We start from the raw sequence: 18,150 nt of genomic DNA, 5'->3' as shown, positions 1-18,150 counted from the left end.
ATGCGGTTGCCCACCATATCCTCAGCCCTACACTATATACTGTGGAGCAAGAGTACAACATCCCCATTTAGCTGGCAAGGAATAGTTCCCCAACCTCAATGACAAGAATTAAAACATATGCCAGGTTCTTGCTAGAATAAAGACCAGGATCACGTAAAAATATCCTATCAGCTCAGTGAAGTAGGAGCTGTTATTACCCCATCTTAGAGATGAGCAAATTGAGGCATCTAGAGAATAAGAAACTTCCCCAAGGCTATGCAACTGGTAAGTGGGGAAGCTTGAGATCTTTTCCACTCAGATTCTGGAAATGAATGACAGAAGAAGAGTACACTATGTTTAATTTTTCATTTTTCGATTTGGTATTTTCAGGAGTCAAATTCATTTACTTGGTAATTTTATTTCTAGGATCCATTTTGTTCCCTGTTCGTATTAGATAGTAGGGTTCACTCTGTGTAGTGGATGTCTACGTTGATATAATTTTTTGTAAGTTAATTTTGTTGTATATATATATATATACACACACACACACACATACACCTTTTAAACAAGCAATTCCACTTCTAAGATACTATCCTATAGAAAATCTTATGCATTTCTAAAGATATATCATAGAGAATATTCATTACAACACTGCTTATAGTAGAGAAAGAGTATAAACAACCTAAATGGTAATCAATAAGAGATGAGTCAAACAAATAATATAGCTCCTCTTACCACAGAATACTACAAAGCAATATTAAATTTTATTTAAAAACTAAAAGATCCATATGTATTAAATGAGAAACTGTCCAAAGTATATTGTTATATAAAAAAGACAATATGATAGAGGCCCCTGGTCATCCACCCAAATCTGCCCCTCCTCTGCTTTCATGTGAATGGGGTTTAATCTGGGCTTATGGCCAGCAACCCAGCGAGTACAAACACCACTTGCTGCTAGGTATGGCCACAACCACATCATCACCAATGAATTTGGACCTAAAAAGATGTGTGCAACTCCCACTGTATTTATTTTTTTTAAAATCTGCTCTGGACTTTCATTATTTCCTCTTCCTACAAACTGGAACACAGATCATGATTCAGCTTCAAGCATGTAGACAAGTAAAATACCTCAGGTGATGGCAAAATGACAACATAGAAGAAACCAGGTCTCTGAAAGGAGCCACCTGCTAACCTGAAAGCTCACTTTCAGGATTGTTACTTGAGTATGAAAAATCTCTCTCCTATAGGCTATCATAATTGGGGCCTAATGTCACAGCAACTTAGATTTTATCTTAATTAAAGCAGGAAGGTTGTGGAATACTTTTAAAAGATAATTACATGGAAAATTTGGTACCATATATAAGAGAAAGTTCATCATGACCAAATGTGTTTTATTGCAGGACCACAAGGGTTTATTTCTATATATGGAAAATTATTAATTAATATATGAAGTCATATAATTTATATGATTCTTTCAGTAGCTATCCAAAGCAAATTGATAAAATTCAACACAAATCTTGAAACTTGGATGAGAAGAATATTTCCTTAAAGTAATAAAAAATAAAAATATAAAATATTATATGAAATAATACATTTTTATATTTTACATATTTTTATCTTTTCACATATTATGTCTTTTTATATTTAATAATAATATACATATGAAATAATAATAAAAATTTAAAATAGTGCTTCTATTTGATAATCAGGTACAACATGGTCCTTGAAAGAAAAACACAGAAAGCAATTCAATTAAACACAGAAAAAAAGCCAAGAGTTCTTACTGCTATCATCCTATTAGAGAACATTGCCAAAGTAATAAAACATGCTCAGATATATGAGAAACACACATACACATGCATAGGTACACTAAGACAAATAGTGAGTTTGATAAAATAGCAGATTGTGAATTGGAAAAACAAGAGGCATTCTGCAAAGCAGTCAAGAACGCTTGGATTTAGACACATCTGGGTTCCAATCTTGGCTTCAACAATTAATAATCATATTAACTTAACACCCCCAAGCTTCAATTTCCTCATTCACAAAATGGGTATAATAAGGCCTACCTCCCAGGGTTGTTATAAACATTCAGTGAAATATTGTCAAATGCTTAGAATAGTACCTGGTACATAGTAATCAGTGCAGTTACAATAATCATGCTAATCGCTATATCACTCTACCATTTGTTAATAGTAATATTTATTTATACAAGAAACATGTATCATACAAACAGCATGCATCTATGCCACTTATTATCAGTTAGGAAAAGCTAAAAAAAAAAGAATCTTCTTCATAAATAATTGAAGATATAAATCATGTAGAATTTTCCCCAGTAAGAGATATGGAAAGCTTATACAAAGAGCCTGAGCAGCAGAAACGAATGCGACAAGGATCCATGAGGATGCAGGTTCGACCCCTGGCCTTGCTCAGTGGGTTAAGCATCCAGCATTGCCATGAACTGTGGTGTAGGTCTCAGAAATGGCTTGGATCTGGCATTGCTGTGGCTGTGGTGTAGGCCGACAGCTGCAGCTCCAATTTGTCTCCTAGCCTGGGAAACTCCATATGCCGTGGGCGCAGCCCTAGAAAAACGAAAACAGAACAAAACAAAACACAATGTCTAGTGCAGTAGTGCTTGGGGGGAGACCTCTCACTCAGTCTTCTGGGGGTTAAGACCCATTGGAGGCCATTTGGTAAATGCAAATACTCCTACACTTTGACCCAGTGACCCTCAAAAGCCTGAAAATTTATCCCAAGGCAATAACTTAAAGGAAGAAAGAAAAAAAAAAGAAGCCTACAAAGTTGTTTACAGTAGGGTTGTTAATCATAGTGAAAAGAAATGTAAACACCTGAAATACTCAACAATAGATACATCAATACAAAAGGAAACCATGCCCCCATTAAATGATGAATTTGAGGCCAAGTCAAAGTATATGGAATTAGTCATGAAATAAGTATTTTAAAAGTGGAAACAGGAAGTTATATCTATACCACCAAATCCATTGTGAAAAAATTGTAAATAAGGCTAAATACCGGAGAGAATAAAAATTGTTGCTTTTTCAGAATTTATGAGGCTGTGGGTGAAATTTTGAGATAAATATTTTCCTAGTGTTCGAAATCGGCTTTAATAAACAAATTAGAAATTAGAGAAGTATATCATATTTTTCCAAAGATTTCATATAAAGATGACTTTTTTTTTAATTAGGGCTTTTAAAAATTATTAGAAATTTTACTTCTGGGAATCTTCTTGTCAGTGTTGAACAGGTAGGTGTTAGTTACCTCATTTCAGACCAGGGGCTTTGAATGTGGTTAGTGGTACCCTAGACACAGCCACCCAATAATCCTTAAGCAGAAGGCTTCTGTGCTTAAGACTGACCACAAGTAGTGTAAGCCATCAGGAGAGGGGAGTCAGGAGATGGGGGTTAGGATGGAAGGGAGGGGAGAGACCTCAAATCCTGTTTTTTTTTTCAGAGGAATGGTTTTTGTTCTTATTTTTAAAAAATGTTTGGAGTTCCCGTTGTGGCACAGTGGTTAATGCATCCGACTAGGAACCATGAGTTTGCAGGTTCGATCCTTGGCCTTGCTCAGTGGGTTAAGGATCCGGCGTTGCCATGAGCTGTGGTGTAGGCTGCAGATGCGGCTCGGATCTGGCGTGGCTGTGGCTCTGGAGTAGGCCGGCGGCTACAGCTCCAATTAGACCCCTAGCCTGGGAACCTCCATATGCTGTAGGAGTGGCCCTAGAAATGGCAAAAAGACAAAAAAAAAAAAAAAAAAAAAAAAAAAAGAAAGAAAAGAAAAAGTTTATTATAGTTGATTTACAAGGTTCTATCAATTTCTGCTGTACAGCACAGGGACCCAGTTATACATATACATACATTCTTTTTCATGTTCTATCACAAGTGATGGGATATAGATCCCTGTGCTTACAGCAGGACATTGTTGCTTACCCCAAATCCTACTTTCTCAAGATGAATCTGGCAAGTGGGTGGGTAGGGCCTTGTGGTCACCAGAGGGGAAGGGCTGGGGTCTGGACTTTGTGGTGACAGCAGATTAGAAAGCAAGAGATGACTCGGATGTCTCAGAAAGAGGAACTGCTCTATTTGGGTGACTTCCTGGGTGTGAGAGGAAAAGGAAGCAGCAGAAGTTCAGGCCCGGGTTACCCTTCCAGATCCTCTAGGTGCTAACAAGGCTGACGGAGGGATGGCCGGGTCCAGAAGAGGGGCTGGTTGAAAGGAGACACATTTAGAGGTTCTTTGAGTGAGCAGGAAACACGATCTGATTCATTCATTCATCCATCTGCAAATATTTACCTAGGGCCTGCTCTGCGTCCGGCCCACGCTCGCCACTGGACGGACAAAAGTCCTGCCAGGAAGTCCAGTGTTTACACGTTCATCTTCTTTGATCTGGAGAAAATGAATCCAGCCAGAGCCTGAGGAGAGCATCTCCTGGCTCCTACCTACCTTTTTCCTGCTCAGCCGCTTCACTGAGGTCTGGAAGCTTGAGCCCCACTAAGTTCTGGTTTCTTAACAGGATATGTTCCTTTTTGCAAGAGAAAGACAGAATTTTAGATGGTGACCTCCGGCTGGACTCTTCTCTCGCTTCTGTCTATGGCTCTGTGAACACTCAGTCCCGGGGGAGGCACTGGGGGGCGTGGACAGTCACCGACATAGGAGGAGGACCACTCCTCTCCCAGCCTGTAAAGGTGCATAAACCCCACGACTGAACCGTGCCCCATTCCTCAGGTCAGGAATGGCCCTGGGCATGACTGGCTTTTTAAACGGGCCTCAGGGCTGCGGACTGGAGGACAAACAGAAGCAGAGCCCGGGGCTCTGAGGACAGGAGGGTCCCCTGGGTGTGTACGGAGCAGCCAAAGATGGAAACAATCTTTGGGATCTCATGGCTGTGCTCCGAGCTGGCTGGAGCTTCCTGCCTTGGAGTTCTGGGCAGTGAGCACCCACTTTCGGGATGTGTGACCTCCCCTGTCCCCAGTTGCTCAGTGACCCGTGATGGCAACCTCTTGAGTAATTAAAGTCTCCAGACAAATGAGACCCGAAGATTGCTACCCCAAGGCAGCCAGCCAGTGGCCTGGGGCCTCAGCTGGCAGAGCTGCGGGGAGATGGGGACACGGACCGCAGGCTTGTGGCACAGGGAGGCTCACGCCTGCTCCAAGCCTCCCATCAGCACCAGACCAGCTCCCCCAAGTGGAAATGCCTGACAGACCTCCCAGTCCCTGTGACTTGCGTTTCTAAGGGGATTTTCAGTATCCCTGTAAGCAGAGGCCACTTGGGTGTTTTACCACCTGGGTAATGGTGGAAAGGGACCAGCAGAGGGAGCTCTGGCTCACAAGGAAGTCACAGCCAGAGTCCTTTACCTGTTTCCTTAGCAAGCCAGAGGCCCACAGCCAGGCAACTCTCAGCACCCTGACTTGGGAGAGAGGTAGGGAGGGTTACGGTCAGATGCGGGGCAGTGGCTAGTGGGATGGAGCCTCCAGGCCTCTAGGTTCTCTGTGACATTTTTTTTTTTTTTTTTTTTTGCTGCAGAAAGAAACTTGCAGGGGTCTGGGTGTGACCTGTCACCCGGGCTGGACCTCCTACACCAGAGGCCCTTGAAGGCAAATGTCTGATCCCCTTGGCATCACTTCCTCCAGGGGTCTGGGGCTGTGGCCCAGCAGGGGTGGCCCTGGCTCCCTAGTTAGTGAGGTCTTCCTGGCTGGGTGGGCTTTTTATGTAAAATGATGTTAAGCTCAGCAGCCACCAGGCCCCAGCTCTCCCAGAGCCTCTAACTCAGAATGTTTCTGAACAGGACAATGGCCAGCATTGGAATTTCCGGCTGGTGTAGACCCCCCTGCACTTGCTCTTCACTCTCAAGTGCCTCTTTTCCTTCCCTGTCCCACGCCCCTCTGGAGGAGAGCCTTGTCCAGCTCCAGCTGTGGGGGCACCAGGCTGCACCCTGCGGTGTCCCGGCTGCCTTGACCCACGGCCTGGGTTCACCCTCTGGGGAAAGACAAAGATTTCTTTGTCCTGTTAACCTCTTTGTTTCCTCACCCCCTGGGCTCTCTCTCCAACATCCCTGAACCCTCCCCAGTCATGCCCTGTGCAGGGGAGCAGCCCTATAAGACAACACGGGGCTGGGTTTGATGGCCAGTGAAAGCTGGGAATATCATGAATGCTGGAAGAAATTTACCCCAAGGGGAGCAGCCTCTCATGGCTGCTTGGATGGACTGGTTAAAACTTGGATGTTTAAACTTGGATGGACTTGAGGCTCTTTGTTAACAGGCATTAGGAAGGAAAGCTCAGGGCATGACAGAAGGAAAAGCCATTCCATTCTTGCCCCATCCTTGACACAACAAGGTGCTCCATCAAAGGCTTCTTGTTAGGGAGTTCCCGTGGTGGCTCAGCGGTAACGAACCCAACTAGTATCCATGAGGATGAGGGTTCAATCCCTGGCCTTTCCCAGTGGGTTAAGGATCCAGCGTTGCTGTGGCTGTGGTGTACACTGGCAGCTGCAGCTCCAATTCGACACCTAACCCGACTAGTATCCATGAGGACGAGGGTTTGATCCCTGGCCTTGCTCAGTGGGTTAAGAATCTTGGGTTGCTGTGAGCTGTGGTAGGTCACAGATGTGGCTTGAATCTGGCATTGTGGTGTAGGCCAGCAGCTGCAGCTCTGATTCAACCCCTAGCCTGGGAACTTCCGTATGCTGCGGGTGTGGCCCTAAAAAAGAAAAAAAGCAAAAAAAAAAAAAAAAGGCTTCTTGTTCATAACCCACCAGCACTGGCTGGGGGTTGAGGGGAAACAGCCAGGACTGAAGGCCCACATGCCCTCCACATACCCACATTCCCCTTGAAATGTGACTTTGCATGGCAGCTACATCCCAGGTGGCCCCACTCAAGTTAGCAGAGTAAAAGGATCCAAAGATGATGTTTACGAAGGACATGCAGCCCAGTGGGCCTGGTTTATCAGGGTGGGGAATTTCAGGGTGCCTCAAGGCCCACATTCGGGCCAGAGATGCCCTCACCCAGAGATCCTCAGTCCAGGTTGGGGACCCGATTGCACGCCCCACCCAGCAGGCCCCCAGGAACCCACCTCACGGAGTTTGGTGAGCTTCTGCATCCTCACAGGCTGCACTTGTATCTGAAAGTCTTTGAGTCCAGGCGCCTTGGCCAGCTTGCTGCCAGCTTTGCCTGAAAAACGCTTCTCTTCCTCTGCCAGCGGCAGCTTGGCAAGCACTTTCTGCAGCCGGGGGCCGGGTTCTTCGGGGCCGCTGTCCCAGGAGACTCCCCGAAGCAGGGGTGGCCGGGACACTGGGGGCCACAGCTCAGCTTTGGAGCCAACCTTGGACCCTGTGGGCTCTCCAACTGTACTTTTTCCCTGGGGGGCCTGGGGAGCTGGCCCTCCAGAGCCCTGGGCTGGACTTCTGGGCAGAGGGCTGCCTTCCTTGGCTGTCTTCGGAAGCGGCTTCCCCAGCTCACTCTCAGCAGGGCCAGGCTGGGGACTGTTCAGGGCCATTTTCCCACCACTGCCTGTGCCAGAAGTCGGGCCCTTGGGTATGGCCTCAGGGCGCTGGAGGGGATCGAAGTTTTCCTTTTGTTCTATTGCAAGCTCTTTGGACTTCTCAACTGTGGGAGAGCAAGGGGTCAGCCTGCCTTGAGACACTTTCCTCTGGTCATTCTGCTTCCAGTCAGCTAGCCCTTTGAGGACATTCTGAAAGAGATAAGGTAGAGCTAGGACCCCAGAAGCAGGCTGGGGAGAAGATAGGAGATGCTGCTTCCACTGTGGGAAGCCTCTGCCCCCACGGACACTGTGTGTGTGGGGGGGGGGTGAAGGCTTGGAGGGGTGTGGACTAGATGGAAGGGGAGTTATTCTCAGTTAAGCCTGAGCCAGGAAAGGGGGCCCACAAACAAGCCCGAGCATCGTGAAACAGGCCAAGAGGACCTCCCATTCAAAACCTGCTAAAAGGAGTTCCCATCATGGCTCAGTGGAAATGAATCTGACTAGCATCCATGAGGATACAGGTTCACTCCCTGGCCTCGCTCCATGGTTTAAGGATCCGGCGTTGCCGTGAGCTGTACTGTTGCAGATGTGGCTCGGATCTGGTGTTGTTGTGGCTGTGGCATAAGCCCAAGGCTACAGCTCCAGTGCAACCCCTAGCCTGGGAATCTCCATATGCCTTGGATATGGCCCTAAAAAGACCAAAAAGAAAACAAACAAACAAACAAAAAAACCTGCCAAGAACTTCCCATGGGCTTGGAGCTGCAGAGGACAGAGGAATAGAGGGCAGCTTTGGGGGCAGTCACAAGTTTGGCTTTGACTCAGTTGCCCCAGAGTCTAATCCTGGCTCTTCCGGGCACAGCCCTTAACTCTTAGGGACTCAGATCTCCCATCAGGTTTGTGAACTCTCTGAAATTATATGCAAATGTGCATGTGTGTTTCATGTTGTATATACTTTTCTGAGAAGAGAATTTATACCTTTCAACAATTTCTCAGAGAGTTCCTTGATCCATAAGAGGCTATGGGAGTTCCGGTCATGGCGCAGTGGAAACGAATCCAACTAGGAACCATGAGGTTGAGGGTTTGATCCCTGGCCTCGCTCAATGGGTTAAGGATCTGGCGGTGCCGTGAACTATGGTGTAGGTCACAGATGCAGCTCAGATCCGGGTTGCTATGGCTGTGGTATAGGCCAGCAGCTGTAGCTTTGATTCGGCCCCTAGCCTGAAACTTCCATGTGCCACAGGAGCGGCCCTAAAAAGCCAAAATAATAATAATAATAACAACAACAGATCACTGAACAAGGTGATTCTTGCAAAGCTAATATCTTACCAATCCAGAAATGCTAAGATCCTGCACTCTTCTTTCATTTTCCAGAGAAAATCTGCTTTGTGAGGGACAGGTGGACTTCTCTGGGTGTTTGTGTGGCTGTCTTGTGCATGAGCTGAAACTCTCCCAGAGGACTCTAGACCCAGTTCTAGAGGACACTGTTTTCTATGCAGCCCTTGATACCACCTTGAGCTGTTGGCTCTGAGCAGATATGGGGCCCTTCTTTTGCTTTTCAGCAAAGACGTGGCTTTTCCAGGCTGACCCTAAGAAGAGTCTCACCTAGGGGCTGGAGCTTTCCTGCAGTTTTCACAAGAGCAGCAGTCTTGCCTGGTGTTTGCTGGGCCCAGATGTCCCCCTGGTCTCTGGCAGTAGCCTGACTATGGGTGTAGAGCTATGGACAGGTCCACCCTGGTGGTCATCCTCACTGAACCCCACCTCCTCATCCCCCCCCACCTCAGATGTCCAGTCACCTTAGGGCAGAGGAAGCTTCCAGCTTCCTCAGCCTCTATCCTCCACTCACGTGCACCCACTCACAGGCTGCGCAGGGCAGCCTAGGCTTCTGGGACACTGTGTCTCCTTCACTCAAATCATTCAACCTGGGAAGAGCTCAAACTCACAGGCTCGCCAAGGTGAGGTGAAGAGACTTCGGCCTCATCCCCCTTCTGTTGGAAAAAGTAAATATGAGTCAGTCAGTAACATGACGAGCCCCCATCTCTTACTGAAATACCCCTATAGTGGTGTCAATGCCTCCCCCACCCAACCCCCTCACCTCCTGTGGATCATGGAGGGGCCTCTAGGTGTGGAGGGGTAAGAGGGACTGGTTGGCATAGAAACCCTACGCAGGGCCCTGTTACCTGTGGTGATGCTCCGGGCAGAGGGGACTGTGGGCCACCGCATGCATCCAAACCTAAAATGGCCCGGACACTGGTGAGCGATGCCCAGACCCCAGACGCACAGCTGTCCCTTTAGAAAAAACACATCTACCTCCCCAGAATGTTCTCCTCTGCTCTCTTGGGCCTGGGGGCCAATAAAGGCAGAGTTTGTTGAATACCTCTCACATGCCAGGTTCTGGAGTGAGCTGTTATTTAACCATCACAGAAACCATATGAGGGAGTTCCCGTCATGGCTTAGTGGTAACAAATCTGACTAGTATCCATGAGGACACGGGTTCGATCCCTGGCCTCACTCAGTGGGTTAAGGATCCGGGGTTGCCATGGGCTGTGGTGTAGGTCACAGATGTGGCTCAGATCTGGCATTGCTGTGGCTGTGGCACAGGCCGGCAGCTGCAGGTCCAATTGACCCCTAGCCTGGGAATTTCCATATGCTGCAGGAGCGGCCCTAAAAAGACAAACACAAATGAACGAAAAAGGAAACCACATAAGGAGGCCAGGCAGCTAGGAGTGTCCATGGTGAGATTTGAACCCAGCCTGCTTGGTCCAAGCCTGAGCCTGCCCTGTAGCTCTGACTAGAGCAGGTGGCTCTCTCTGCCCCTTCCCCAACTGAGCTGAGGGTATGGCCCTCAATACAGCCTAAGAAAGGGAAGCAATCAAAACACAAGGAGTGGCCAAATAAAGGCCTTTGCAACTAAGCTCCCAGGGGTCCTCTTTCCAGGTCCTCTCTGGGCAGAGGGCCCCAGGCATAGCCTGCTTCCCACAACTGTGCCCCTGTCCTCACCAGGGACACCCCAAAACCCCCAAAGAAAGCACATCCTCCTCCTCTGAGGCACCCCAGCCAGGCCCCCAGGGAGGGGACCAAACAGGGGTCCTGAAGGGGAAGACAGCCGGATGGGAGTCCTCAGGACCAGGGGAGGGGCTGAGCCACCACCCAAGCAGAGAAGACAGGGCAGGAAATGCTGGGGGGCTGGACCTCACCAGGCGTTGTGGGGACAGTCAGTGAGTTGCTCTGAGAGGAGGCGGAAGACACTCCGGGGCCAAGGTTGGAGGAAACAGCTGTGGAGACAGACAAATTGGCCAGCCTTCAGGAAGGTTCGGGACTTCAGCCTAATAGACATCCTTTCAGGTATCTCTGAGCCCTGGATACCGCCTCCTTGGGGTCAAGGGTGGATTCTGGACACCACATAAGGTTCCTACCACAAGCCAACCCCTCCCTGCTGCCAGTGCAACAGAAGGAGCACCAGGGTTATTTGGGAGAGACCTGCCTGGCTTGACCCCAAAGCATCTTCTAGAAACAGAGGACCTGGTATTGTTTGGTAGGTGCAGCTCCAATGCTGTACCTCCTGGACTTGCCAGGATGGCCCTGATTTCAAATGCGCCCCTTGCCTCCTAAGTACATTTAGACTTAATGTCTAACTACCCCCAATTTTTCGCTCAGGAAAAAGAGTGACTTTTGGAGTTCCCAGGTGACTCAGTGGGTTAAGGATCGGGTGTTGCACTGCTGTGGCTCTAGTTGCTACCGTGGTGCAGGTTTAGTCCCTGGCCTGAGAACTGAGAACTTCTACATGCCACAGGCATGGCCAAAAAAATAAAGTGGAGTTCCCGTTGTGGCACAGCAGAAACGAATCCAACTAGGAACCATGAGGCTGTGGGTTTGATCCCTTGCCTTGCTCAGTGGCTTAAGGATCCAGCATTGCTGTGAGCTATGGTGTAGGTCCCAGATGACTCAGATCCTGCATTGCTGTGACCGGGGTGTAGGCTGGCAGCTGTAGCTCTGATTAGACCCCTATCCTGGGAACCTCCATATGCCTAGCCAATCCAGAAATTCCATAAAGACACCAAAACCCACCTTCCCTTCCCTGTAATACCTAGATCCTTCCCGGGGCCCAAAGCTGGAGCTCAGGGATGGGGAGTCCAGGGCCGGCCTCTCCTGACCTTTGCAGAGGAGGTGCCCATTGAGCAGGGCCTCCTGGGGACAGTGGGAGGCCACACACATCCCGACCATGCAGGGTGACCTGGGAGTCTGTGCACAACAGCATCACACAGGGTTCCTCTCCATGCAGGGTTCAGGGCCAGGGGAGCCCAGGTCAAGTTCATGGGTATCCTTATGGGCTGGCACTTCTTGGCAAATCAGGAAGACGCAATGGTCACATACACAGGCCCAAAACATGAAAAGCAGAGTTTTCTGGGCTAGACTTGGGTCCATAATTCAGAACTTCTGAAATGGGGCGAGATGTACTCTTGTCACAGGATCCTTTTCCAAGAGGCTTTGTCCTCCTGGGGCCTGGAGGCCTGGGGACAGGTGCATCGAGGGTCACCCCTTGGAAGCAGGGTTCCCACTGCAGCTGGGGCCGGGCCCTCCCCACCCCCTTGGAGAGGCTCAGGGCGGCCCCCCTGTGTCCTACCTGATGGGGAGTCTCCAGGGCTGCTCCTGGACTTCCTTCCACGGCGGGTCAGGAACCGCTCACTCACCGACTTGGCTTCCTCCAGCAGCGCCAGGTTTTTCTTCTTGTCCTCCTCTGAGATGCTGATGTCTGGCAGCTGATCATTTACTAGGTCAATGACGTGCCCTGCAGGGTCTGCAGAGGGAGGGTGAGCTCAGGGTCCCCCGCCTCAGCCCTGTCCCCAACCCCCACAGCTCAGCCCAGGGATGCTGCCCAGAGTGGACTCAGCCAGTTAAACCTTGTCCCTGGAGAGGGCTTCCTGGGGAGAGACAAGGCTTCCTCAGCAGGGCTGGCACCTCCAGCTTGTAGCTGGTGCCTATGGCAGGTCCTCTGTCACAAATGGTCATGAAGTCACCGAGGTTCCCAGTACTGTCCTAAATGCTGCTGTTAGGGAGGGCCATCAGAGCTCCCCCACTCCTGCCCCCCTCACACCTTCCCCCTCCAACATGCACCCCCCCACCCTTGCTATCTGCTCCCCTAGTGTTCTTCTCTCAAGTCTCTATTTCCTCAATGAGCTAGTGAGCTTAACAGGTGTGGATAAAGGGAGTTGCCCAGAGACCATGGGCCAAAGGCAGAATCCCCTGGCCACTTTACCTCCTGGTCCCCTCTACTCACAGTGTGCCTTCACCCCCCCCCTCCCCGCCAGACTGCCCCTTCTCCAGGGAGCTTTACCTGGATGAGTGATACCACCTCTCACCCAGCTGCTCAGAAAACTGGGAGCACTCCCCCCTTCTCCCTCTTCCTCACCCCCGCCCCCCACATCCAACCAATGCCTCATCAAGTCCTGATCATCACTTACCTTGTAAATATCTCTGGCACTTGTGCCTCATCTCCATTCTTGCTCATCAGCTATAACGCATCTGCACAATTACATCAACCACCTCGTAGGTCCTCCACCTCCAGGCTATCAGCTCCATCCCATCTTCCATGGCCTATCAGATTGACCCTCCTAGGAGCCATATCTGACCATGCAGTTCTCCTGCCTCACCTCCCCAAGATGCCTCATGGTCCCCAATGTGAGGTCCAGATGCCAAACTAGGCTCAGCCACTTTTGCTGATCCCACAGGCTCTTCTCCTTACAGCTCCGGTGATGAATGGCCCCCACTATGCAGCCTTCTTTCCTGCTGCTTCTGGTCTTAGCTCCCCAAGTTGCACTGGGTGAAACTCATCTGAGTCCCAATCACGTTAGTGAGGACAGGGTTATCCCTACCACCACCTCCTCTCTGGTGCCAGTAACGGAACCATGTACCATCCTTGGCCAGTCAGTGAGTTCAATACCTCTGGGTAATTGGCTCAGCAATGGCCATGCGAGGCCAGTGAGAGGCAGTTCTGAGAATTATGCTGGGTCGATGGGGAGGAGAAATTCTCTTCCCACTGAAGGGATATAAGGTGCCGGTAGCCATTTGCCAGGAAGAAAGCCAGGCACAGAAGTAGAGATTCAGGAGATGGGGTGGGATAATTGTAACAACCCAAACTGAGTACCTGGATTTAGCACTCCCTGAAAACACAGACCCTGGCTTTTGTGGGGGGTTTTTTGCGGTTTTTTTGTTTGTTTGTTTTTAGGGCTGCACCCACAGCATATGGAAATTCCCAGGCTAGGGGATGAATTGGAGCTGCAGCTGCCAGGCTATGCCGCAGCCACAGCAGCACAGGATCTGAGCCACATCTATGACATACACCACAGCTCATGGCACTGCCGGATCTTTAACCCACAGAGCAAGGCCAGGGATCAAACTCATGTCCTCATGGATACTAGTCAGATTCGTTTCCACTGAGCCATGATGGGAACTCTTTGGCATGCATGCAAGTATGTATGTATGTATTTTGGCATAAGCTAGTTTAAACTGTGTTTCCATCATTTGAAAGAGTCCTGACTGATACACACAGCAAAGCATTCAGTTGCTTTGTTATGGTTCCTGCTCCCCAGCAATATTGCTTCTTCCACCTAGATGGCCCTTCCTCGCTCTTGTCTATCTGTCTAGCTCTCTAAGGCACAACTCAAAACATTCTCTTGTCTGGAAGGCCTACCCAACAATCCCCATCTCTAGCCAGAACTGGTCCCCTTCTTGCCTCAGTTTCCTTAACACTCTTGTGAAGGGCCTTACAATCCAGTGTCCTGATTCTGTTCCCTTCTCAGTCTCCTCATAGACTATGCAACATGAAGACAGAGCCCAAGCCTGTACCACATCCATATTCTAATGGTCCAGAGCAGATGCTGAGATACCCCTGGGAAAAGAGTAGAGTATTGGGGTAGCCAGCCTTACAGCCAAGCCCACCAAGCCTACCTGGATGTGGGCCTCTCTAGAGGGGGCAGAAGGTTCTGCCCCCTGAGCCCTGGAATTGAGCCTCATCCAGCTGTTCTGTCTCTCTTTGACTGCCTCATTTTCCTCTTCATGCCCTGGACCTGTCTTTTTACCAAAGCAAATTAAATCAGATATTTTACCTCTTCTGTGCTCAAACACAGAGGGCTGGTCAACTTTGCCCTATTGACCTTGTAGGGATGGCCTTATCTGAGAAGAAGAAGGAAAGGGGCCAAGCCTGGCCCAGCTGCCAGACCCCAGTCTTCCTACTCAAACACACCTTCAGCTGGACCCCTACCTTTGGTTGGAGAAATAAGATAAATCAGCCTGGCCCTTACCCACAGAAGTCAGTGAAGCAGTGGAAACTTTCAAGTGTCGGTGAGAAAGCCTCCTGTGGGGACTGTGGGCTCTGAAAGACAGAACAGAGTCATCTTGTTAAGAAAATTTATCCACAGCTTGCAAGTAGGCAAAGGATGTCTCTATATCCTTTTTTTTTTTTTTTCTTTAGGGCCACACAGAGATTCCCAGTCTAGGGGTCCAATCAGAGCTGTAGCCTCAGGCCTATGCCTCAGCCACAGCAATGCCAGATCTGAGCCACATCTGTAACCTACACCATAGCTCACGGCAACGCCAGATCCTTAACCCACTGAGCAAGGCCAGGGATCGAACCTGGGTCCTCATGAATGCTAGTCAGATTCATTTCCGCTGCGCCATAATGGGAACTCTATTTCCTTTCAAAGTCATTCTAGAGCATCATCTTAGAAGCTTGTCTATGCTTGGGAATTTGTTAGAAATGCAAATTCTCAGGCTCTACCCACCAACAGGATCAGAAACCCTGGGGCTGGGGCCCAACTGGCTGTGACTGAACAAGCCCCCCCGCCCCCGGCCCTAGGTGATTCTGATGCTTGCTAAAGTTTTCCAACTACTGCCCTTTGTAACTTTGACTATTTACTATGGATTAGGGCTCAGGCTCTGAGGGACCATCTAACATGCAGAAAACTCATAAAATGTGAATAATTGCCTGATAGAGAGGCAGATGATTTCTGTTAGGGAGCAAAGATAAAATATAAGGTTTCATTGCCCCATGAAACATAAAACTATTTTATATCTAACTGAATCTCATTCCAGCATTCTTTTCCTCCTCAATGATTCTATATCCATTTCTTGAATCCTCTGTTGAACTGGTTTTGTTATCCTGATGGTCCTCTCGTTAATGAGTGAAATAAGCCTTGACACAGGCTCACTTTATATCTATGTTAGAATTATCTTCATAACCTTTTGGAAATTACACTCAGGCAACCTCATTCCAGCTAGACCAATGCAGAGGCTAGTGGTGTGTCAAACCAAGACAGCCAAACAAGGGCACCATGAATGTCAGTATAGACATTGTCTGTAAGGCAAACTTCTAGAGAATTGCTGAGACCAATGGTATACAAATTAAAAGTTCCCCAAATACTGTAACATTGCAAAATGAGAGACTGTTATCATGTGTGATCCCACTGATTATGTATGGAAGTTTACAAGGACACCTGGCCAAAATGGGTGTTTTCAAAATTTTTGACATTTATCAGACTGGTAGGTGAGAAAAGGCTAATTTATCCATGTATTTTTTTTTTTTTTGTCTTTTTAGGGCCACACCCGCAGGTTCCCAGGCTAGGGGTCTAACCAGAGCTGTAGCTGCTGGCCTACACCCAGCCACAGCAACACCAGATCCTTTACCCACTGAGCAAGGCCAGGGATCGAACCCGCAACCTCATTGTTCCTAGTCAGATTTGTTTCTGCTGAGCCACGACAGGAACTCCAAAAAAAAAAAAAAAAAAGAAAGGCTAATTTATATCTCTTTAACTGTTAAGCAGGTTTTCCTATACTTACTGGGGATTTTTATTTCATTGTCTTTTCTTGTTTACCTGTTTTTCTTTCTTTTTTTTTTTTTTTTTTCATCTATTTCTAGTTGACTTTCAGGAGTACTTACTATGCTAAGGGAATTTGACTATTATCACAAATGTCATAAATTATTTTCCATTTTGTTATTTGCAGTTTTAGTCATCAAATATATTTTTCTACATAAACTACTTCCTTTTTATGTCAAACACACACATACACACACACACACACACACACACACACACACAAAACAAAAAACCAAGGCAGCAACATCTCCGTGTGTGTGAGCTGGGTCCTTCCAACAGACCATCTTCCACACAGGACCCATGGTGGCCAGAGGCAGGAATCTACAGTCAAAGACTCATATCTTTCAGGTTGGTTTGCAAACATCTTGGCAGCTATTATAGGAAACTCCGCTGCCATGACTTGCGCTTTTCTTAAAGGTCAGCAAAATGCAAAGAGCCAAATCCAGGAGCGAAAAAATAATGTAGGAGAGGGAAAGATAGTGGAAAATTCCAAGCGCTCTCTCTTCCATTTTGAAAAACTGCTTGATTGTATTTCATCAACAAAATGATCCAGAAAGAAGAAAAGATGTATCAAAGAGCTGTCGAATCCCCACATGCTAGGAAATACTGCTCTTTACAGCACAGAGATGTCGGATGTACCTGTTGACCAGGTTTTTGTCGGTCTCTCCTTCTGGTGAACTGGCATCCCCAGTCAGGATGATGGTAGGTGGACTGCAAGATATTCCTGCGGTGGGAGAGCCCTGGTGGTTTAGCACAAAAACATAGATGCAGTTAAGCTTCCATATGGGTGTGTGCTTTTCAGGCCCTCTGTGAATATGCTACCCTTCCTGACAAAGGTCTGTCTCCCCTTGTTCCTGAGCTTGTTGCACCACCTCCCACTATTGGGGCAGCCTCCTGATGCTTGAGAGTAGTGGGTTCCCATGGCCACTTTCCCTGGAAGTCTCATAAGCCCCTGGGCATTAGATGCTTTTATCTGTACTGGGCCCCCGAAGCCATGGCCTGGGGGTTGCCCTCACAGAGCCAGGCTGAACTATGTTCTTGAGCCCTTGATAGGCAGGTATCAGCTTCTTGCAAGACAGGGAGGAGGTCCTCTCTCCTTTTCACAACATTCCCTGTTGTTAAGTGGGTACTATATGATGCTGCCTGGACTTCATAAATCCCACACCTTCTAGTGAAACAAGATCTTCCCATTTTTATTTGCATTTCTTTCCTCCCTTGGCCTTAAACATAAGGCCAGATGAGCTGGGGAAGGGTCTCTGAACCTAGCCAGGGAACACCACTTCCCTGTATTCTGGGCCTTTCTGTTGGAGGTAGCTATAGTGATGGGAGGAGGGGGACACTCAGAAGCCCTGCGTACAGGGGAGGGAGGTTTGGGAAGGGCCTTTGGCTGGGAAGGAGGTGGAGGAAGCAGCATTGCCTATTGGAAGAATCACAGACCTGCACTCAAATTTCTGCTCGTCATCTACCAGTTGTGTGTCCCCGGGCCATTTATTTAACCCCTCTGTGTCTTATGATCATAAAATCTAACTTAACATGGTTGACGTGAGGATTACAAATAATGTGGAGAAAGCACCTAGCTTTTTTCAAGAAATGGTTTAAGTACCGTTAGATTACTTTTCTCTCTCATTCAATAAGCACATTTTAGTTATCCATTATGTGCCAGGAACAGCTTGAGATACAAAGACCCTCAAGAGCTCACAGTCAAGCAAGGGATACAGAGAAGTAATTAAAACTTATAATAAGTGTAAGGTGATAAGGGATGGACCACCTCCTGTGAAAGGTTAAAGGAAAGGAAACTCCTTCATGAGGAG

The 18,150-nt window shown here is 48.2% G+C and overlaps 1 protein-coding gene across 15 annotated transcripts in view; it reads right to left on the bottom strand.

Moving 5' to 3' along the window:
* MRVI1 (murine retrovirus integration site 1 homolog) overlaps positions 1-18,150 on the bottom strand; it is a 185,511-nt gene that overhangs the window by 57,336 nt on the left and 110,025 nt on the right. For 10 of the 15 annotated variants that reach the window (XM_013994558.2, XM_003480735.4, XM_013994560.2 and 7 more), the window contains 8 exons: positions 16,979-17,079; positions 14,768-14,838; positions 12,091-12,264; positions 10,664-10,741; positions 9,647-9,699; positions 9,410-9,454; positions 7,062-7,679; positions 4,437-4,515 (listed from right to left, as the gene is read on the bottom strand). In XM_013994558.2, the coding sequence (XP_013850012.1) occupies positions 4,437-4,515; positions 7,062-7,679; positions 9,410-9,454; positions 9,647-9,699; positions 10,664-10,741; positions 12,091-12,264; positions 14,768-14,838; positions 16,979-17,079 (1,219 nt within the window). Of the gene's footprint in view, positions 1-4,436; positions 4,516-7,061; positions 7,680-9,409; positions 9,455-9,646; positions 9,700-10,663; positions 10,742-12,090; positions 12,265-12,928; positions 12,990-14,767; positions 14,839-16,978; positions 17,080-18,150 lie in introns of all 15 variants that reach the window. The other 5 variants (XM_021083334.1, XM_021083326.1, XM_021083329.1 and 2 more) reach the window with 2 other exon arrangements.

Source organism: Sus scrofa, chromosome 2, assembly GCF_000003025.6.
Source record: "Sus scrofa isolate TJ Tabasco breed Duroc chromosome 2, Sscrofa11.1, whole genome shotgun sequence".
Classification (NCBI taxonomy): domain Eukaryota; kingdom Metazoa; phylum Chordata; class Mammalia; order Artiodactyla; family Suidae; genus Sus; species Sus scrofa.
This window is presented reverse-complemented; position numbering and strand designations above follow the sequence as displayed.